We start from the raw sequence: 23703 nt of genomic DNA on the forward strand, positions 1-23703 counted from the left end.
TGTCCAAAGACATTCATCACAGTGCTCTCTTTAATATCAAAACAGCTGAGAACAAATCCGATGTTCCCTGATGGACTAAAATAAACGATGCTACGGCCACACAACGGAGTATTCGACGGCCGTTAAAGAGGATGCCGTGGCAGACACGGGCACAGAAAAGAGACTGGAGGAAAACATCGTGGAACATTAACAGTGATTCCTTCCGGGTCCTAAACCTCATGCACAATCCTTAACCTCCTCCTGATCTATAAATGCTAAAATGTGAAAGTGCAAGCAAGTATTAATTTTGTCAGGAGAAAAACTGTGAGTTGGTTTTTAAAGTGTGGGGATAGGGACTGACCCTTGAAAGATCTGGAGAGGAGGACATTTTTCTAGCCAAACACCTGCTGGCCCTGGTGAAAATGCTAATCACCACCTACCACCACCGTCCATGCCTTGATACCTACACGAGCATTTCCATTAATGACTGATCATGGCGGGGACCCAGAGGGCATGTACACGGCAACCAGGGGACAGAAATGATCCCACTAAAAAAGTCAGACACTATTTATTGAATAAGTCACGTGTTTTCTATTCTGAGTTACATATTTTAAGTTATTAGTACAACCAGAGAGAAACAAAATGGTTCATGTAAAATGTTATTAAGTTTTACAGACAAATATGAATTTCAAATACGATGGCTGTTATATTTTTGTGGCCCCAACTAATAAAGATGCAAATTCCTCTTGTGAAAAATACACTTACTTACCTTGGTGCCAAGACCCACACCACTTCTGATCAATTCACATAATCTAGGAACAAGCTCACCCAGCACCGACACATCAAGATATTGCAGGCACTTTGGGAAAAGAATAAACATAAAGTTAACCTTAGAAAATGATGACGTCAATACCACAGCATCAATTAAAAGCCGCCATGTCAAGTATGTACCCACTGGATTCGACATGAAGTTGAAAAACTGCCAGTTTCATTTTGCACCGATTTCAACAGAAAAACCACCACTGTACTACAGACAGAAAAACTGTTCATCAGTGGTTCAACATTCAAACAAAACAAAACTTGGGGGCGCCTGGGTGGCTCAGTCGGTAAAGTGTCCAACTCCTGATTTCGACTCAGGTCATGATCTCAGGATGATGAGATCGAGCCCCACATCCGGCTCTAAGCTCAGCATGGAGTCTGCTTGTCCCTCTCCCTTCCCTCTGCCCCTCCCCCAGCTCACATGCTCTATCAGATAAACAAAAATCTTTTTAAAAAACCATGAAAAACAATGACTTACTAAAAGAGGAAATAAATTAGAATTCCCCAAGAAAGGATTTCTCTGGGCCTACTCTTCCTCCTTACCAATCCATGTTTAATGTAAAACACAGAGATTAAAACTGATTTTCAGCGGGCCTGCCCTACCAAGCCATTTTATTAAAGTCAACTTCTTAGATGAATTTGCTATACTATGTTTTTAAAAATGCAATAACATATATTCTATTATTAATGAGCATATATATATCCAAAAGGTGTTTGCTAACCATTCCTATTAAGATTCCTTTTCCCCTCAATAATCCAACTAAAACATAACATCCTTAGACCAAATTTTGGTGATAGTTCCCCAGTAAGCATTTGTCTGTAAAACTAAATTTCTTCTTCTCTTGCCCAGCCTTGCGATCCGCTTAACAAAATAATCTCCAATAGCTCATGAGTTGTCAATTAACCACTCCGGGGTATGCACAGCAGAGCTGGCTCTAGACTTTAGTGACCCCCAGTCTCAGACTCCAGGATCGTTAGAATTTAGAACCTCAGTGCCAAGCAGCTTTCTGCAAATCCCTTCTTACAACTAAAGCATTTCAACATTGCTCAGTTCTCTACCCACTTTCACTGAATGAACGCCTCCAGCTGACACCTTCGTAGGTCCTCCCCAAAGACCATACTCAGGCACAGACAACTACCTGAACCTTTCTAAACAGGCAGGCCAAAAGAGAGAGAGATTTATAGAGGAATCTTTTAATATATTGTTCTTCTATGTAACACAAATTTGAACTAATTATTCCGTTTATTAATCTAGAAGAAAAAAGAACTAGACTAAGAAAAAAACTGCAATCAACTAGCTGTTTGACTCATCCCTTAAATCTCTACTTCATTTAATGGGCCGTGAAGACTGAAACATTCCACTCGAAGGTAAGCAAAGAAAGAAACTTCCTTATTACGTGAGGCACTGACCATGTTGATTGTTTCCATCATGGGAGAGGATTTGGCAGCACTGAGTCGAGCACTATCCATCGCAGCCTGAGGACACAAATTCAAGTCACTCAGCATATTCGATCAATTAGGAAGAACACACATACACCCCCATAAAAGGGCTTTACTTCCAGAGGACATTTTTAAAAAATAATATATAGGTAAAGCAAACTCAAACATAAGTCCAACTCTAATTTCTTTTGAGCTACATTCAACAATCACCTATGGAGGCAGCATCTCACTGCAGGTGAGAAATTCTGACAATAATCAGAAATTAACTGTAGTTAGAAATTAACATAGCGTGGCTCTGAGCAAGTCATCTGCCTCCCTGAGCCTCACGCTCTCCATCCACTAAATATGGGAAAAGGCCACATAAACTTCTATCTAAGGTTTTAAAGAATTGTATCTAAGCAATAAAAAATGTTACATGTTTTTTGCTTTAACTCTGTAACAGATCTCCGTATCTACGACGGTAGTTCAGTCTAACAATGACCCTGCAGGGGAGGTTAACTATCCACACGTGGTCAATGAGGAAAGGAAGACGTATAGAAGTGACAGGCCTAAGGCTACGAAGTTTGGGCTAGACTTTGTTTCCTAATTCTCAGCACTAGTAAACAGGCTGTGGGAACTTAGGCAGAGCAAGTCCACTGCTAAAAAGGAAAGAATGATGAACAGAGAAGATAGAGAAGAAAGAGCAACATGAGAGGCAAAGCGAAAGAGAGCTGGTTATTAGAGTACTTTAGCCAAGGTAAAAACCAAATAGCAAACGGATAGAAAGCATTGGCCATCTACATGACAGGGTCGTGACAGTCCTAATAAACAGAGACCAACGTAAAAACATCAACAAGTACAAAACCAGGCATGGAATAGAAACACACAATTCACAGAATGTAGGGGACGGACACAATACGATGAGACAATGGACAGCCCTAGTAACAGGAAGGTGTAACGTAGAACGATGAGATTCTTGCTTATCAGACTGATGTTATTCAGTGTTGGCAAAGGTGTGGAAGAAACAGAACAGGCACAACCTCTGATGCTGCATAATCTCTCTGACCAAATGTGAGATCACCTCACTGCAGAATACTATGCATGCATTAAAAGGGACGGAACAGCTCTATATACAGATATGATACACGGCCCACAACAAAAAGCAAGCTGCAGAACGACATTCACAGTCTATTTTTAAATTAGTGTGTTTGGCTCTGTAGCCTATGACTACAAAGGAATTTCAAAACAGACCCAGGAAACTGACAGTGGGGACCTGGTAGGGGAGAGGGGACTCCTAGGGGATTACTTTCTCCCCTTCTGCATTATTTTTTCATAGTAAATGTTTCAACTACAATTTAAAAAAAAAAAAAAAACTTTGATCAGTTGAGGAAACTACAGTATCTCTGAAAAGCAGAATAATTTTGGACTACTCCAGAGTCTAGATACAAATCCTCTTTACTTGTAGGGCAGGTGTGGTCCATAGAAGGACTCTGAAGGTGGAGAACCAACCCCTAAAAAAATAAACAAACATGTACAAAAAACTGTGTTAAATAAATGGAAATGCATTTTTTGAATGCAAGTGTTAGTTTTCATCCAATTCACAAAACAGTATGTGAGCCCCCTCGTGCTCCCTCCTACCCCCCAAAACACACACTGCATGTAGTCACAGGAGTCGAGTTATTTTAAGAGTGGTGAGGGTATCATTTGGATTGTGGAGTGTGTCTAAGGACGCTGGAAAGACTGTTCAGATGAACTCAGTACCTTAAGCAAGGCTTTTCCTCCTTGAGACTCACCAGCATGTCTGTGCTGTCAACTCACCTTTTCTTGGTCTGTAGCCCGGAGGCTCAAATAGTTGAGAACTTGGGGTTCCAGTACACTTAAGGATTCCAACAGAGCTGGGATGAGTTTTGGTGCATGTGGTTTCAACATGGCCCCCGCACTCTTGCTAATCTTCACAAGGGTGTTAATGCTACAGACACACAGAACACAACTCCTGAGTCCTCTTGACAAAAGCCAGCAGCTCTACAAATCTGATCCTGAGGACGTTCTGTAGTTTACTGTATTGAGGAACACACTTACATGGTTACAGTGTCTGGTCTTAGCACTACTTTTTTCCTTTACTTTTTATTATAGAAATTTTGGAGCATATATGAAAGAAGAGAGAATCATGAATTCTACATATTCTCTACCCCGTTCAGCCATTGGCAACTTTTGACCAGTTTTGTTTCATTTATACTTCCTCCATACACACGAGCACACCTCCCCCCTCCACATCATATTATCTGGAAGTTGCCCCTAACTAAACTTCAGTATATGTCACTAAGAGGCAAGAATTCTTTACCATAATCAAAATACCATTTTCAAACCTAGAAAATATTAATTTTTTTCATATAATTTAATATCCAAATTTCCCTGTTTCACGATGTCTTCAAGAGTTGGTTTGTTGGGAGGCAGCTGAGTGGCTCAATCAGTGAAGCATTCGTCCAACTCTTGATTTGGGCTCAGGTTATGATCTCAGGGCTGTGAGATGGAGCCCACATCGGGCTCCATGCTGGACTGGGAGCCTGCTTAACATTCTCTCTCTCTCGCTCCCTCTGCTCCTCCCACCCCCCTCCACCTCTCTCACGCAAAAAAAAAAATTTTAAAAAAATTAAAAAGTAAGTTGGCTTGTTGGAATCAAATCCAGAGTCCACCCACACATTGCAATTTATTGCATTTCTTAAATCCTTTTTAATCATCCCTCCCCTTTCCCTTATAATTTATTTGTCCTGTTTTCCAGTGGTGTCATTTAACATGCTCCTCTGTGCCCTATATACACATCTTCAGGCGAAATCAGGTTCAGATTCAATTTTTTTTTTTTAACATGAATCTTTTGTAGGTGGTGGGGCACCTGTCCTATTCCATCACATTAGGATGCATGTAATGTCTGCTTGTCTTTTTTTGTGCTATTAAGAGCGATCAGTGAATTCAAGTTTGCTTGGCCTGACCATCCATTTAAAATTTCCAACAACCTTTGACCAGTGGATCTAGGAGCTGCTAATGATCATTACCCTAGATTATTTTAAGGAGGTCAGCAAAACAATAATATCCTACTTTATCATTCCTTTGCCTTTGTTCTGTGAATTCTTTAAAAAAAAAAAAAAAAAAAAAAAAAAAACCTTTCAGGAAGCCCAGGTGGCTCAGTCAGTCGGGCGACTAGCTCTTGGTTTTGGCTCAGGTCATGATCTCAGGGTCCTGGAATCCAGCCCTGTGTTGGACTCTGCATTCAGTGAGGAGTCTGCTTCAGGATTCTCTCTCTCCCTCTGCCCCTCCCCCTGCTCACACGCCCACTCGCTCGCTCTCTCTCACTCTAAAATAAATGAATTAAAAAGTTCCCTCATCAACTATTTTATTAGTGGTGGTAAGAAATAGTTACTATTAGTATGAAACGCTGCTGGTACTATTAATTTGGTCTAATTTTAAGAGTGAAATAAAATGACAAAATTCCTAAATAAGGCTCTAGTTGAAGAACAAAACAACGTAGAAAACTTCACTGCGGAATTTTACAAAATAGCCATGTATGTCTAAACACGTGAGTGTATTTTTTTAGTATTTCATTGTTGCAGGTGGTACAGTTTATTTTAAACCTAGTTATCTAGGAAATATTACTAAATGGTATAAAACCAATAAGCAACCTCCCCAGGACCTGGGGCATCATGTGCGTGCTGAGGGCAGATGCCGATGGCAACACAGTAAGACACCTTACACAGGGTCAACGCAGGACAGCAGGACGCTGGTCCAAAGCAAGGTTCCTATGAGAATGTCTGTTTCTGAGAAAATGTTCTGCCGCAGAACTTTTCACAAATGGTCTTGGGTCACCTCAATGTGTTCTCAACTCATTTTTCTCCATACTTTGAAGAATCTAACACTCAGAGAAACACTATTGCTGTTGAATGGCTAGAAACTAAGTAAATCCATTCATTTTATCAGCAGATTCACACCTGAGGGCTCGAACTTCTGTCACAGGACTCATCATTCCTTTGTCCAGAAGGCAAGGCAGAAGGACAGCGATGGTTCTCTGCCCAGCTGCTCCTTTGGCGGGGTCACACATTTTCACACAAACCTGACATACACAGAGCACAGAAATTAGTGACACTGACCTCTTACCCAATACAGCATTCATCTAACAAAACACTTTCTATTTCCCATAGCCATAGAAAAGAATAAGTGAATCAACTTTCCATGACACTTCGGGGAGAATCAGGAAAGAGCCCTCTGTCTGCCAATACCTAACAGGGAACTGGGTAATGTCTTCCATTCTCTAAGCTTTGGTCTTGTCATTTGTGAGACAGGAAACAGGCGAAAATGAAGCGAGAAAATTTATAAGAAAGAACTTTGCAGAGGCTTAAGGTATTATCGTCAATAATTTGGGGTGGCAGCTAACACAGTGGTCAGGCACACAAATCGGGAATAAGAAACACCTGGATTTAAAACCTGTTTTTTCTCCGTACTAACGATGTAATCTATGGCAAGGCTACACAGCTAGAATGTGGAAGCCCCTGAAATGCCATAAAATCAAGTTCAAGTAAGAAACTAGTTTCAAAAAGCTTGCCAACCTCATAAACACGGAAGGCAGCTGAACACAAAACCACAGGAATAATAAGAGAAGAGGTAGATGTGGCTGGATCTAAAGGAGTGATGTGTTCTTCAGGGTCAAGTGAGAGTCATACCTCTGTAAAGGCCCCCAGAAACTGACCAAAGAGACTAGACATATTCTCTGCTAGAAATACTAGTTTTCTAGCAGAATGGCACCGTAAGAACACTGAACTATAACACGAAGCCGATTACTTCATGTCACTGCAACTCAAAGTCAACTTACAGGACAAAAAATAAGTCGTTGTCCTGGCCACAGAAAGCCCTCCCCACCTGCCCTCCCAGTACAAGATAAGAGTTTTCACCTTGCTCAGAGTTTTCAGAGCTAGTTCTGCAGCTTTCCGTACAGATTCCTAAAAATGAGGAAAGTATGGCATGATACGGATTCGTTTCATTCCCATCCACCCTGCAATGTGTACTGAACTACCTCTGACTCTACACACATCAGTGAAAAATCCTACTTTCAATACCAGCTTAAAAAAAAAAAAATGGTGTTTCATTAGGCTCCCTGCCCATCAGGGAACATATTATAATGGCATATATTTTTTTGGGTATGACCTATTTTGACCTTACAAAAATATGGCTACAAAGTATAACAGTTTAGGGGCCCCTGGGTGGCACAGTCAGTTAAGTGTCCGATTCTTGGTTTTGGCTCAGGTCATAATCTCAGGGTTGTGAGACTGAGCCCCACATGGGGATCTGCACTCAGCACAGAGTCTGCTAGGGACCCTTTCTCCCTCTCCCTCCGCCCCTCCCCCCCACTCTCTATCTCTCTCTCTCAAAAAAATAAATCTTAAAAAAAATATATAACAGTTTAGAAACTAAATGTATTATAAATGCAAACATATAAATATCTATATGTGGATTCTAAAAGACTTTCAAAAATCTCTTATGAATAAAGCGAAAAGAAAGGTAAAACTAAAGTGTCTAATTCTAATGGTGAGATATCAAAATATCTAAAATTTAGATTGCCCAGGAAAAATTCAAAGGAATTGGTCATGTTATTTGGGAATAACTGATCCAATTTATAAAACTGATCAAGTAGAGGTTGTCTGGATTATCTCCAAACTGCTACTTGTCCTAATCAATAACATCATGAAATCTCTATTGAAAGAAAGGCTGTTGGGGCGCCTGGGTGGCACAGCGGTTAAGCGTCTGCCTTTGGCTCAGGGTGTGATCCCGGCGTTATGGGATCGAGCCCCACATCAGGCTCCTCTGCTGTGAGCCTGCTTCTTCCTCTCCCACTCCCCCCGCTTGTGTTCCCTCTCTCGCTGGCTGTCTCTATCTCTGTTGAATAAATAAATAAAATCTTTAAAAAAAAAGAAAGAAAGGCTGTAGCTACCTTAAAAAAAAAAAAAAAAAAAAAGGCCAATTCAAGTTAGATCTAAGGATACCCAACCTTGCAACATCACAGACACATCAAGACTGAAACTTTGGGAGAAAACTACAGTCTCTTAAAATTGTCTAGAGAGTGAATTTTGAAATACCCAAGTACGTATTTTAACAATCCCAGTTAAAGTTACTCTATGGATAAATGCAGACTTATTTCTATGATACCTTGATATCATCTTGTACTCGAAAAAGAGTTTCCCAAATTTCTGGAAGTTTATCAATGATGTCATCTAAAGGTCTTCCTCTCAATAAATCATTCAGAGCTAAACAGCTGAAAATAAACAATTTAGTTTTCAAGTTTATGATCAAGAAAGCTCAATCTTTTACTATGAAACATTCATATCAAACAAGAATATGGATTCTGCCTGTATTTCCAGTTCCCACCCCCTCACTCCTGGACAGCAACGCCTATTCTCTTCTTGGCGCCTCAAACACCCCACACGCACGTGGCATTTACGGTCATCAGATGTCTGCATCCCACAACTACAATACAGCCTCTTTGAGAGGATACATCATTTATTTACCAGTGTGCGCCCACGTAGCACACTGACAAGCCGTAACAAGCACTGAATAAATTATATAAACATCTAAGTAAATGATGCCCTACAAAGTCATGACAGTATCTATCCTGGTGTCTACCAATTTAACACGTCATACTCATATACTTTAATGTCATACTTAGATAAACTACGACACTTTAGAAAAACCACTGACTAGAGCTAGGGGTTTTTTTAGAGTTTTAAATAGTTAAGCAGAGAGAACTCTCTAACACAAACAAAAATACGCTTTTTAGTAACACTAATTTATTCCTTTTGCATAAAGTATAAGGCTTGGAAATTTGAACCAAAAAAAAAAAAAAAAAAAGTCAGTTATATTTGACTAGTCTTCTATTTCCAAAAATGGTACCTGGATTCTCGAACTCGCCACATATTGCTGGTAAGGTTCTTGACCAAATCTTGAAGAATCTCCTTCAAATATTTATCCACCTAATGAAAGAGAGAGGATAACATTCAAAATGTGAAATTCTTCAACAGTCAAGTTATTAATCTTTCAACCATACTGACCGTGTCTCTGCAGGTAATAGCCTGAGTGTCTCTGGGTGTCTTAGCCCACAAGTCTCTCCCCACTCTGCTTGCTGCCAGCTGCCAGAATGATCATTCTAAAATGCAAACTTGGGGCGCCTGGGTGGCACAGCGGTTAAGCGCCTGCCTTCGGCTCAGGGCGTGATCCTGGCGTTATGGAATCGAGCCCCACATCGGGCTCCTCCACTGGGAGCCTGTTTCTTCCTCTCCCACTCCCCCTGCTTGTGTTCCCTCTCTCGCTGGCTATCTCTGTTAAATAAATAAATAAAATCTTTAAAAAAATAAATAAATAAAATGCAAACTTGATTCTCTTGTCTCCCTCAGGACACGAGAATAAAATCCAGCCACCCAGGAATGGATACAAAGCCCTCTGTGACCGATCCAGCTCCAAAGGTACCATGTACAATCTCACCTTTATTCCTTGATACATACTACCCCTCCCTACAATCCCCTTCCATCTTTTGCTTGCCTGGCTAATTCCTGCTTGTCCTTCAAGATTCAAATCAGGCACCATCTCCGTCGAGAAGACTGGCCTACTCTCCTCTGTGTTCCCATAGCACCTTCTTAAGCATGTCATATCAGACTGTATGTAACTACACTGCTCCATCACACTGAGACCCCAAGGACAAGGAGAATGTCTGACTTGTCTTCATATCCCTGGTAACGTGTACAGTGCCTGGCACATAAGGAAGTATTAGGATTGTTCAGAACGAAAGGGGAGTTGAATCTTTTAAGCCTGTTTTGTTTGGATATACACTTAACAATTTGGTAATAACAACTAACTGATGGTAGGCTCAGTTCTTATACTGATCCAAAGAACCTCAAAACTTAAAGCTTGGGGGGCGCCTGGGTGGCTCAGTCGTTAAGCGTCTGCCTTCGGCTCAGGTCATGATCCCAGAGCCCGGCGGGAAGCCTGCTTCTCCCTCTCCCACTCCCCCTGCTGGTGTTCCCTCTCTCGCTGTGTCTCTCTCTGTCCAATAAATAAATAAAATCTTTAAAAAAAAAAAACAAAAATTAAGGCTTGGTGGCATCTGCGTGGCTCAGTTGGTTAAGCGTCTGACTTTGGCTCTGGTCATGGTCTCAGGGGCCTGGAATGGGAGCCGCACTAGGCTCCACACTCAGCAGGGAGTCTGTTTCTCCCTTCCCCCCACCTGCCCCTCCCTCTGTCCCTTTCCCTGGTCATGTGTGTGCCCTCTCTCTCATATAAAAAAATCTTAAAAAAAAAAAAAGAACAAAAACTTAAGGCTTTTCCACTTTTACTCTTGCAGGTAGGAAAGGTTTTGTTATCCCTACTTATATGTAAGAAGACAGGACAGAAAAGTAAATAACTCACCTAAGATTTAATGAACTGACATCTTCCTAAGTCCAGTTCTCTAAACATTCTCCACAGTGATCTCATGCACACTATCTCATCTACCCATTGAGAACCGATCTCATCTATCACCTTTCTCTCATAAGGAGATGATACATCACCTCGGCCTGTGCACTGGACTCAGATCCCGAAAGCCGAGTGGCCTGTCAGAGCTTGACTGACCAGTGGTACCAAATACTCTCCCAGAGTGGTCAAAGCTGAACCCTCAAGGGCCTATCACCCTGAACAGAAGCACACTGGAGAGGAAAAGCCCCATCATGTGCAGGGACTGCCAAGATAAGGTAAGGATCACAGAGTTTAAATTTAAAGTGAACTATGAAGCCATAGTTAGGATTTTAACTCAAAATGGCACAATCCAATTTTTTTTTTAAATCACTTTTACTGCTGATTAAATGAAGGAAGGCAAAGAGCAGAGAGAGATGACACCCTGTTTGCCAGGACAGAAGACAGTGGATTCAAGAGATACTTTGCCAACAGAATCAACAGAATTTGCTACTGGATTCAACTGAAAGTAGGGGCACAACAGACAAAAATCAGGACGATACCAAGTTTCAGGAAACTTGGATAAATGGATGAATGTTGAGAAGAGAGGGGAAAGGCCTGTTCTGGACACATTACGTCAAACGTATCATGAAACAACATCCAGTGAAGAGATCAAGCAGGCAGCTGGATGTGCAAGTCAGGAGCACAGTCGTGTCTGGGCCAAAAGTGTAAGGCTGGGGGAACCATCACAATTAAGATGACATTTACATTCACTGGAACTGCTGAGCTCAAAAGGTAAAGTTAAGAGAGTGAAAGGTACTCAGAGGCAAGCCCTGAGAAATCCCAGGGTCTACATGTGTAATCACGTAATCATCAGCCAGAATACGGAAAACCGAGAGAGAAAACCATATATGGTAACCGCCTGTTTCCTTGTCTAGCTCCTCAACAAAGTGAGCTCCTTGAAGGCAGAACTGCGTCCTGTCCTCCACTGTATGTTCAGGACCGATCGACACAGTGTCTCATTCGTGTGACTCTCCTGCCCCTTCCTCAGCCAGCCACCCCATGGACATTTAGATTATTTCCATTCTTGAGATTTTGATAAATGTGGCCATGAGCATCTCTGACATCTTGAAAGAAGGGAGAAAGCAAGGAATGAAAGAAAGCTTATTTGCTTAAACAGGTAAATATACAAAGCAGAAAAAAAAGATGAGCATCAGGTTTAAATCCAGATACTTGCCATTGATTTGTCAGTGACCAATGCATTCCAAATACTCGTCATGGCCTGTCGAATCCCCAGGTTGGGATCAAACTGGTAACGGTAAAGACGAGGAACTAGCTGAGGCAGAAAAGGGGCCAGCTGTTCCCCAGCTCTGGCGGCAATCACATTAAAGCCAAAAGCAGCACCCTAAAAAAATAAGACAAGGATGAAGGGCCTCAGACATGTCTACTGTGGTAAAAATGTTAATATATTAAATCTATGAAGATCGCAAAATTCTCCCTCCCAAACTTGTCCCTGGATAGACCCTGATTTATTGGTGTCCCAGGTTAGCAGTCAGTTATAGCAGCCACGTGGTGGTCTGGCTCTCTCTAATTCCCGACTTTTACAAAACATACTGCTTATCAGTCGCCACTGTCGGCCAATGTAGCAGGTTTGGTTTGGAAGTAAGTAAAAACCGTCCAGTGACAGCAACTTACCTTCCTAGAGTTCCACATTGCATGATGGTTGGCTAAATTCATAAATTTATACACCAGATCTGGCTGACTAAGATCACTTGCCAGAGAACAAAGCTCCTTGTAGGTAGAGAGGCCCTGGCTTGGAAACAAACAAGAAGTATACAATGTATTTCTCTGTCTCCAGCCTCGTAAAAGTTACATCACCCACATCAACAGGACATTTTTAAATTATGGTCTCAATCTCATCACCACAGAGGAAGAGAATGAGGTTGAGAGGAATACAGAAAGTCACCCTAGTTCACTTACCGACAACGTCAGGTAAATGACCTGAAGGCCCTGGGACCCCCTCACCACCCAGGACGGAGCTCAGTAATTCCCTGTTACACTGCGCCCCAATCCCTCTCAGAATTAGGAGAGTCGCTTAAAGACAACTTCTGTCATCCCTAAGTCTTTTCTAAGCTACAGCACCCCAATCATTTTTAGGTTTTTATTTTAATTCCAGTTAGCCACCATAGCGTTATATTAGTTTCAGGCGTACGATGCAGTGATTCGACACTGCTGTACATCCCCCAGTGCTCATCACAAGTGCCCGCCTTGACCCCCATCACCTATTTCACCCGTCCCCCCCACTGCCTCCCCTCTGGTAGCCATCAGTGTGTTCTCTATATTCAAGAGTCTGTTTCTTGGTTTTCCTCTCTTTTTTCCCAAATGATCATTTGTTTTGTTGCTTAAATTCCACATGTGAGTGACGTCATACGGAATTTGTCTTTCTCTGACTTATTTCACTTGGCATCATACTCCCCAGCTCCATCCACATTGTCGGAAATGGCAAGATTTCATTCTTTTTTTATGTCTGAATAATACTCTATTGTGTGTGTCTATATACCTTCTTTATCATCTATGTATGTACGTATGTACCATCTTCTCTATCCATTCACCTATCTCAGTGAACAGCCGGGCTGCTTCCGCATCTTGGCTACTGTAGACAATGCTGCTATAAACGTAGGGGTGCATGTACCCCTTGGAATTAGTATTTCTGTATTATCTGGGTACATACCCAGTAGTATGATTGCCGGATGATAGGGGAGTTCCATTGTTAACTTTCCGAGGAAGCTCTGTACTGTTTTCCACAATGACTGTACCAGTTTGCATTCCCATAAATAGTATAAGAGGGTTCCTTTTTCTCCACATCATTGCCAGCACCTGTTGATTTTAGCCATTCTGACAGGTGTGAGGTGGTATCTCATTGTAGGTTTGACTTGCACGTCCCTGATGACGAGTGACGTTGAGCACCTTCTCATGTGTCTGTTGGTCATCTGTAAGTCGTCTTTGGAGAAATGCCTGTTCATGTCTTCTGCCCATTTCTTAATTAGATTGTTTTTTTGGGTGTTGAGTTGTATCAGTTCTTTGTATGTGTTAGATACTAACCCTTTATCAGCTATGTCATTTGCAAATATCTTCTCCCATTCCATAGGTTCCCTTAGTTTTGCTGATTGTTTCCTTTACTGTGCAGAAGCTTTTTAATTTGATGTAGTCCCAGTAGTTTATTTTTGCTTTTGTTTCCCTTGCCTCAGGAGACCTCTCTAGAAAGAAGCTGCTTTGGCCAATGTCAAAGAGGTTACTATGTTCTCTTAACAGGATTTTTCTGGTTTTAGGTCTCACATTTAGATCTTTAATCCATTTTTACTTTGTTTCTGTGTATGGTGTAAGAAAGTGGTCCAGTTTTCCCAGCACCAATTGTTGAAGAGACGGTCTTTTTCCTATTGGATATTCTTTCCTGCTTTGTCAAAGATTAACTGACCACATAATTACAAGTTCCTGGATTTTCTATTCTGTTCCATTAATATATGTGTCTATTTTTGTGCCAGTACCATACTGTTTTGATTACTATGGCTTTCTAATACAGCTACAAGTCTAGAATTGTGATACCTCTGGGCTTCACTTTTCTTTTTCAAGATGGCTTTGGCTATTCAGGGTCTGTTGTGGTTCCATACAAATTGTAAGACTGCAGCACCCTATCTTGATAACTCCTTTTAAGTCCATTAACTTTCCTCTAAACAAATACCTGATCGTTTGTATTAGTTATTCTGTGAAAAGAAAGCACTTTTCAAAAAACTCAGAAAAAGTCTGTAGGGAGAGTAAGAGGAACAAAAATAATTTTCGATGTGGAAACAGTGAGCTACGGGAGAAAGTCAAGGACAGAACAAATGGCTGCTTCCTGGTGTTGCAGACAACACTGAAGCAGGGCTCTGTGTGATGCCGCAGCAAGGCCCAGCCTTGCACAGTTCGACCTGAGGGCTTTTAGAGAAAAAGCGTCAGCATAACCACAAGAGAATAATGATAAGATAAAGGAGGTAAGGCTCTAGGAATTAATTGGAAATGCTAAATTGGTGGACCCCACAATACCAAGCAGAGCTGCCCCCACCAAAAAACGAGGTGCAGTGGAAGCCGAGCTGTGCTGCCAGACCGCCCCTCAAGACTCAGCTGGCTGGGAGCTAACGGAACTGCCCTCAGTCCAAGGTCAGGTCCTCCTCCAGAGTAGCCCACCACCAACGGCGAGTCACTGAGGGGATGTGAAGCCAGGTAAAGACTTGGCCCCTCAAAGCGGGACAACTCTGAAGGGCCAGCTGAGTCCAGTTCCAGGGGTCAGGATCTGCTTAAGGGCTGGCAGCAGGTCAGCTCCTCCTTGGGCCATCAGCCCTCTCCTGCCTCCTCACTCCCCCAGGTGATGAGCTTGGGGCGCTCTTCATCAGCTTCCAGCAGACAAACCTCCACCTCAGAGTCTGTTCCCAAGAACCCCAATCTGAGACACTATGCTTTCCCCACAGAAGTTTTCTTCTTCCACTAACACCCATTTCCTAGAAGGGTGGAAATCAGTGTCATGAGTGCTCCATTCACAGACTAAAGGTGTTAATGATGACTGATCAACGGATTTGGCACACTTACCCATCGGGTGTTTTGCCAAGGCTTCCCCCTTGAAATACCACTGTCTCTCCAGAAACTTCATGTTTAGCTCTAAAGCAAAACAACAGTAAGACTTTAAATTAGCCTCAAATTTTTCATACCAGCATTCAACTAATTGATTCATTCCTTTTATAAACTGATCAAATCAAATTCCATAGCAGGTAGCGACTGTGTGCAAGATGTTAAAGTCAACTAAATCCTTTCCGATCAGCCTGAGAATTCTGTAAAACTAACTCTAGGATGGACAAAGAGATACAAAAGACATTCCACATAAAGTTAAACTGAATTACAGGTGGTCATGCATTAAAAATCATCTCCCCTGCAAGGAAGGCAACATAAAGCAGTAACCAATTACAAGAATGCCTGCCCCTCTCATCCTCTTCACAAATCAGACTATGAAAGACACACAAGCTTCCCCTCCACATCTTCATTTTCATTTAGCCAACAGCAATTACTGTATTACTATAATCCAATGCTTTGATTGTCCTGAGATCATTCAACTTTCAAAGCTTGACCTACTGGCCTGTTTCTAAACAGTAGTTCAGTTTACTTCACTTTACTGTCTCAACAGTATACACTGAATAAAGAAACTGCTATCCACCACATAACAGTCCCTGACTTGCAATTTAAAGACTTAATAAACAGGAACATCAAATGCTCAATTTTCCTTCTTCTAATGCATATTCTCAGTACGTGCAAACCTTGCTGTACATGTTCAAATCTGAAATGTGCAAGTTCACTGTACCTTTTGCCAGTCATAAGTGTCTCTACAAGTGTAGAAACCAATTCCTGCTGATCTTGTTCATTGCCCAGTTCATACACCAACCCAAGGCCTTTTGAGGCAACATCTTGGCTAAGTTCTGCACAAAAGTCAAACAAAATAGTATTAGTTTAAGAAAAATTTGTCTTCTGGCCATTGTCAGATTTTTTAAAAAGTTGTAACAGATATCCAAAATGATATCAAAATCAAGATATGAAAACATAATCAATCTGATTATTTTGTTAAAACATATTAAATCATCTCAGTGGACATGACACCAAAGGTCCCTGTAAATGAGAACTATGTTCACAAAAGAGCCAACTCACAAACCAAGTCGACCCGCTGGGCCTTAGTGTTCTGTGTACTACTTGTGGTACACAGCCTCACGGATTTCAATATACCCGCAGCCAATTTTTTAAAAAAAGAAGTCAATATAAGACTGTATGTTTAAAACAATTTACAAAACAAAGCTATTATTTAAATGTCTAACACATTTGCTTTCTCCTGGCTTACATCACAAACAGGAAAGGAACCAGAGATAGAAAAAAGCTATTATTTATAAACACTAATGTTAAAGAAGGCCTCGGCTCAATTTTTTTTTCATTTTTGATGACCTTTTTTTTCTTAATTTAAATTCAATTAACAGAGAGTGTATTATTAGTTTCAGAGGTACAGGTCAGTGATTCATCAGTCTTCTGTAACACCCAGTGCTCATTACATCACATGCCCTCCTTAATGCACATCACCCAGTGACCCCCATCCCCCCACCCCCCTTCCCCTCCAGCCACCCTCAGTTGGCTCCATTTTTTAAATGTGAAACTGAACAACACGATCTAATCAATCAAATCAACCAAAAAGAATCGACTTTCCTGTGTTCCTTTTTTTTTTTTTAAAGATTTTATTTATTTATTTGACAGAGAGAGAGACAGCCAGAGAGAGAGGGAACACAAGCAGGAGGAGTGGGAGAGGAAGAAGCAGGCTCATAGCGGAGGAGCCCAATGTGGGGCTCGATCCCATAACGCTGGGATCACGCCCTGAGCCGAAGGCAGACGCTTAACCGCTGTGCCACCCAGGCGCCCCTCCTGTGTTCCTTCTATTATGTTCATTAATCTAGATTTTTTTTAATTTAAAATACAAGCTTAACGAAGTTTGGAAATCAAATATTTACCAATAACTTACCATCATTTTCCGACAAAACGGAAACAAATGCGCTCTGAATTTCTTTAAGGTGAGACTGAAAGGAGAAAACAGGCGTTTAGAACACAAACTCTGCCTCTTGGTAGATAAGGGAGGGTAAGAATCTTCTCTCTGGGCATACTGCGCCTCGTAAGAGTCTTCCGACCCAAGACAGCCACAAAGCCTGCAGTGCTGTCTCTGAGGGCTGTGCGCTTACGGGTGGCCTGCTGCACCCTCGGCCTCCCCACCCTGAGCACCCGACCTCACGCCCTCAAGCTGAGAATCACCTCCCAGCCAGTGTGCACCAGGCTGCTCCTTCGCGCACAGCCTCTTCCAAAGCATCGGGTACTGGCTAGTGGCCCTCCCCTTCATATACTTTCCTTCCTATCACCTTCTCATCATAAATATTTCAAAGACACTTTCCAGCAGTGCTGAGCGCATTTCTCGCGCGGCTTACCTTCACCTCTTTATGGGTACTTAGCTTCCTCACAAGGGAAAGGAGCCAGATGCAGGCCGCTTGCCTCACGTGTGGGTTGGGGCTGACGATATGTTTATTTAAAATCACATCCAATACCCAGGGGACCACATCATTCACTTTGGCTCCTGGGGGGGGGGGGGGGGGGGGGGGAGAAAGGAATGATAAGCAGCAATTAAAATAAATGAACAGAGTACCCTGAAAAATTAAATTTTACTCAGTATTTACTCAATACAACAATCCTGAACACATTCAAGTCTAAATGACTAAGGTGTTCAGCTGCTGAAGGAGCTCATAATCAGCCAGTTCAGAACCACAAGACACACGAAACCGCAGTACCTATAACGTGTAGTCAGAAACCACACGCTCCCTCGCCCGTGTCGTCACGAAAAGCCAGAGCACCGTCAGTGCAGAGGCACGTGGAGCGTGAGCAGAAGACCCTGAGGCTTCCCTAGGTGACAAAGGATTAAGGGACATGTAACGTGGAAATGTACCTATGCTGTGACTTTGGAACTGGCTAACCACGCCAACCCTTCAGGAAAGAGCACGGGTTTGAAGGTAATACAGAGCTAACTCCCTTGCTTCCCAAAGAACTAAAAAAAGAAGTTCTCATTCATTTTGTTGTGTTCACTCTCCTTTAACCAACTATTTTTCTTGACTAAACCAAACTGATAAGACATATATAAATATCTGCAAAAGAGTTAACATGGAACGCATAGATTTTTTCTTGCGCTTCAAATGCGGTAACAAGACCAGAAAGGGCGACTTGAGGGAGGTACCAGCAGGGGGGGTGTACTCGTCCTCCGTCAGCAGCCAGGCGTCGCGGGCAGCCACCGAGCTCGTCCCTACGGCCGCACTGGTGATGGCCTCGCCGACGGTGAACTGCAGTTCCAGCTGCTTGGCCTGCGACAGCGGACACAGAAGCCGTGAATCAGAGAACATTTCCCAAAGACGTCCATGTCCGCACAACGGCTGCTTCGGATCCCGCCAGTCAACCTGGTCTGTGTTTACTCTTTTGCCTGGATTGCTCTCACCTAATCCGCGGCTCAGACGGGGAGGCGAGGGGAGGGAACGGACAATGTAAAAATGACCTGAAGATCTTTCTCCGACCCCACGCTGCCCTCTTCACCCTCAGCAGAGAACCACTAAGCAGGGATTTTTCATCTGGGGAGGAAAGGGTATGGACCGAAGCCGTACAGGTCTCGGGACAAATCCTCATCTGTCTCTCACCAGCTACATACACTTATTTAAACCGAGCCTCAACTTCGTTTGTGACGCGGGCATAACACCCTCCTCGTCGGGCTGTGAGAAGGAAATGAGGGTAACGTACATAAAGCTCCCGGCGGACACGTGGTGTGCAGTACCGGCACAACGAATAGCAGCCACTGCAACTTATTAACACCTCCTCTGTGCTCTGTTAAACTACAGGGTGTCTCTGAGCTACTCTCCAGTGCCTCCGATAAAAGAGACAGTGCACAAACAATGAATCATGGAACATTACATCAAAAACTAAGGATATGCTGTGTGGTGACTAACATAACATAATAAAAAATCATTAAAAAGAGAGAAACAATGCAGTATAATGGTAAAATTTGGTGTATCTGGATAAAAGAGGATAGAGGTAAGAGATCCATGAAGAGCCAGCAGGCTTCAAGAGCTTCAACAGCACGTTAATAATCCAGCAAGAACAGGAGTTCTTCACGCTATTCTTACAACTGCATCGTAAGTTTGAAATTGTTTCAAAAATCAAACATTAAGAAAATTCTATATAGTATATCCTCAAATTTTTTAAATTTTTTTGAAAGACAGCACACACAAGAGAGCAGGGGGTGGGGGGCCAGGGGGCAGGGGTAAAGGGGGAAGGAGAAAGAGAATCTTAAAGAGGCTCCACATCCAGTGGAGAGCCCGACACGGGGGCTCAATCTCATGGCCCTGAGATCACAACCTGAACCAAAATCAAGAGTCGGGACACTTAACCTACTGAGCCGCCCAGGCACCCCTCAAATTTTTTTTAATTTGGTTTAGAAATTTTGATAAGTTCGGGCGCCTGGGTGGCTCAGTCGGTTAAGCGTCTGACTCCAGCTCAGATCATGATCTTGGGGTCCTGGAATCGAGCCCCATGTCGGGCTCCCTGCTCAGTGGAGAGTCTGCTTCTTCCTCTCCGTCTGCCCCTCCCCCCTGCTTGTGCTCAGGCTCGCTCTCTGTCTCTCAAATAAATAAATAAAATCTTATGAAAAAAAATTTTTTGACAGGTTTCAGAAGCATGAAGCACTCAACATGGAACGGGACCTTAGTTCCCTTTGACCTTTTTCTGTTTCCTATAAACTGGAAAACAGCTAAGTATTTGGGGACTAAGAAGAGAATGAAGAACAGAGTTCCCATGAGGGGCATGGGAATAGTGACCTTTGAGAGAACTCTACCAAGCACACAGACCACAGTGCGGCCAGCCACTCCTAAGCTCAATCAACCAAATGCTCTCCTCTCTCAATGAGGCATCAAGTTCTGATGCCCGATGCTTCCTAATCTGTGGAAAAAGAATTTTAGGGCTTCACTTCTGCAGCTCCCCTGGTCAAAAGCGTCTTTGGAAATTCTAAGCAGAGAAAAGGTAGGTCAACACAGAGGATCCTATAGTAAGGGTTCATTTTCTGTGCCTGTTTTCAAATGTTTCCCCTTTTTCTTCTTTAAAAATTTATGAGAGAGATGGATTTCTTCTGGTTTTATTTAAATAAATGAAGCTTTGGGGTCCCTGGGTGGCTCAGTCCATTAAGCATCCGACTCTTGATTTTGGCTCAGATCATGATCTCAGGGTCATGAGACCCAAGTTGGGCTCCATGCTGAGCATGGAGCCTGCTTAAGATTCTCTCTCCCTCCCTCTCTGTCCTCCCTCATCATGTCCACACACATGCGTGCTCTCTCTAAAAAGATAATTAATTAATTAATTTATTTATTTATTTAAAAAGGTGTAAGATAAGAAAGCGGAACCTATAAGCTTTTCCCCAAGTGGTTACAATGTCAATGCCACCAGGGAGAACCTGGTGTATATAATCCATTCTCAAAAAATTCACATTAAAAATACTGGATTATGAGTCCAGAGACCTGGATCCTAATACTGGCTCTGTCACTCAGTGGCCTTAGTCCTCAACTCCAATCTGCTTCCTGCCTCCCACCTCCCGCCCATCCTTCCAGGCCCAGCAGCTACCTTGCCTCCAAAAACCTGCACCAAGTCTCCAGACAGAAGTACTCACACCCTCCCTTGTAAGTCTATTCCCTGACATGCAAACGTCTCTTCATTTACTCTTCCCACATTTACTGAGGTCCTACTATTTCCAATCACGCTGTGAGGCACCTGTTTCATAATGGGGATCGGAACAGACTTTGCCTTCAGTCTAGTGGGAAATTAGAAACTGTGCTAAATGCTGTGAAGAAAAAGTATGAGAGTCAGGAAAGCCCAATAGCTAGAGAATCTACTCTAGTTCAGCAGCAACCCAAAAAAGGGCATGGTCCTCTTTCAACAGCTCAGAGCAAAGAAGATTAAGAGGCTGGGGTACAAAAATGTGAGCAAGTAACGAGAATCAAGCCTAGACGAGGGGCCACGTCGGGCCATGTTAAGACTTATGACACGGAACCAGCGACTGCCTGCTTGTAGGCCTTCCCAACAATGCTAGAAATTTATCCAGATGACAGAAGCTTGGCCACCTGACTCAAGAGCGACTGGAATACCAGCACCCACTTCCCACATCTAGCTGACTGGGTGAGTCTCCCCTTCTGGCCACACTGAAGCGGGCTTTACTCAAAAACTAAGAGGAAAGGACTTTCCCATGAAGGTGATTTAGTCAATGCTATGCATACCAAAGTGGTAAGCCCAAGGCTGGTACTCAGTAAGTACTTGGTGAATAAATGAATAAAGGTTTAATTTAAAATCTTACAGCATGCAGGGGCACCTTGGGTGGCTCACACAGTTAAGCATCTGCCTTTGGCTCAGGTCATGATCCCAGGGTCCTGAGATTGAGCCCTGCATCCGGCTCCCTGCTCTTTCCTCTACCCCTCCCTTCCCCACCCCCCTCCCCGTGCTCTCTCTCTCTCAAATAAAGAGATGAAAACGCTAAAAAAAAATAAAAATAAAATCTCACAGCATGCAAAACTCTAGCTAAAAAATGCCTTTTGTTTGAATAACTAACAATCACATAGCAATATAAATACCTCCACAGAATCCATCAGACCTTGCAAGAGGAGTTTCTGGTGAGGAAACTCTCCATCCCCAACTGGAAAATATCCCAGTGTTTGGATTGCTCGTTCTTTCATCTAGAAAACCAGAGAATTTTTTTTTTTAAAAACAAAGTACGTAACAGCTTTATCCCAGAACAGTGTTTCCAAAATGAGATGACAGGGAGGGCAGTCTGTCTAAAGCACTGAAGCATGCAAGTATTTTTATTTAAGTATGCAATTTTACAGAATTATGTGTATAAGACATTGGAGGTAGAAAGACATAAAACTGAGTTCATTAAGGGTCCATGGCTGCAAAAGAAGAAGAAAGCCTTTAACTAGGTTTATTATCCATCAAACTGTTTATAAATGTAGATTCTGGGCCCAGAGGACCTAAGATCAAATCACAGCTTAACTATGTTAGCAGCCTTTACAGGTGTGTGACCTTAGGCAAGTTATTCCACTCTCTGTGATTCCATTTCACCATCTGGGAAAAAAGAGATGACAACTGTACCTACTTCACTAGACCTTCCAGAGAGTTCCATTAACATATATGAACGACTTAGTATACCCCTGGCACATTTTAAGTGCTCAACAATGGTTGGTGATCACTAATTAGTTAATAATAGCTAACAAAACTACACTGTGATAATCTCAGGAAGTTTTAAACAGAACCTAGATCAAGAATAAGATTATGTGTTTATTAAATTTGTAGTAAATGGATTTATTTGCTCGTTAAATCATGTTATACTTCAACACTGAGGTACTCTGATCACAAATATGTTTTAAAGTTTATGAAAATGCTTATCTGAACCTAAAACATGACAACTGTCCTTCTCCTCAGATATTACTCACGCTGCTTTCTAACACCCAGACTTCTTAAAACCATTTTCGCTGTCAGAGGTTAAGATTTAGATTTTAAAATTACAAAAGTGATAACAACTATTTAACACTTTATTATCCACTTCTGCATGACAGAATTACCTGATGCAGCTAGTTCTTTACCCAAATCCTAACAGTTATGGGCCTAAATTGGAAAAACTGAGGCCAAATGACGCACAGAAGTTGTACACACATCACCCCTAAATCAAAACTAAATAGTCACCTAAACTTTATCATTCTTTTTTTACATTAAATTCTTCCTCCAGCTGCACTGTCATCTATCCTCATTACAACTGCGTTTTTGCTCATTTACATATCTGTGAATAGAAAGAATTTCAGAAGAAGGGGAAAAAAGGAGAGACTTGCCTTATTTGTTTCTTTACTGGAGGGTATTCTATTCAGTAAGCTTTCTACAAGATGCAATTTGGTGAAGCCAGATCCCTCACTGGGGATCGGGAGGGGACCATTTCTGCCAATTTCACCCAGGGCTGTGCAGGCAGCAATTGCCAGGAGGGGCGACGTACTGTCCAAAAACGAGCCTGGAAGCACATTGAGACAAAACTGAGAGGAATACACTATTGCTCTTGGGGTCCAGGGCAAGAAGCAAGGGAATCAAGACTGTCTTAGAGACAGCAAAACAAAATCAAAGTCTGCATTTTCTTCTAATTGGTAATTTGTTAACACTCATTCAGAAATAAAACAACACGGAAACAGGGCATACAGCACTGTCCTCTTGTAAATGTTTAACGTTTTTCCCATAATGCAATCATCTCTGTCATACAGAAACACATAGGAAGAAACGTACGGAAAAACTAGAGTACTTTCATTGTTATTAAAAACACAGAACTTATCCACCGTCAAGCAAGGTCTTGTGGAAAGACTTGTGCCTTCA

The 23703-nt window shown here is 42.3% G+C and overlaps 1 protein-coding gene across 1 annotated transcript in view; it reads right to left on the reverse strand.

Annotated features, from left to right (window-relative positions):
• ECPAS (Ecm29 proteasome adaptor and scaffold) overlaps positions 1-23703 on the reverse strand; it is a 94117-nt gene that overhangs the window by 11378 nt on the left and 59036 nt on the right. The window contains exons 22-37 of the mRNA XM_040631705.1: positions 23178-23350; positions 21927-22028; positions 18506-18629; positions 17709-17854; positions 17255-17309; positions 16061-16175; positions 15298-15366; positions 12373-12490; positions 11915-12082; positions 9148-9227; positions 8407-8512; positions 7155-7202; positions 6198-6319; positions 4036-4186; positions 2209-2274; positions 749-838 (exon numbers count right to left, since the gene is read on the reverse strand). Of these exons, the coding sequence (XP_040487639.1) occupies positions 749-838; positions 2209-2274; positions 4036-4186; positions 6198-6319; positions 7155-7202; positions 8407-8512; positions 9148-9227; positions 11915-12082; positions 12373-12490; positions 15298-15366; positions 16061-16175; positions 17255-17309; positions 17709-17854; positions 18506-18629; positions 21927-22028; positions 23178-23350 (1733 nt within the window). The remainder of the gene's footprint in view (positions 1-748; positions 839-2208; positions 2275-4035; positions 4187-6197; positions 6320-7154; positions 7203-8406; positions 8513-9147; positions 9228-11914; positions 12083-12372; positions 12491-15297; positions 15367-16060; positions 16176-17254; positions 17310-17708; positions 17855-18505; positions 18630-21926; positions 22029-23177; positions 23351-23703) is intronic.

Source organism: Ursus maritimus, unplaced genomic scaffold (genome assembly GCF_017311325.1).
Source record: "Ursus maritimus isolate PB19 unplaced genomic scaffold, ASM1731132v1 scaffold_17, whole genome shotgun sequence".
Taxonomy (NCBI): Eukaryota; Metazoa; Chordata; class Mammalia; order Carnivora; family Ursidae; genus Ursus; species Ursus maritimus.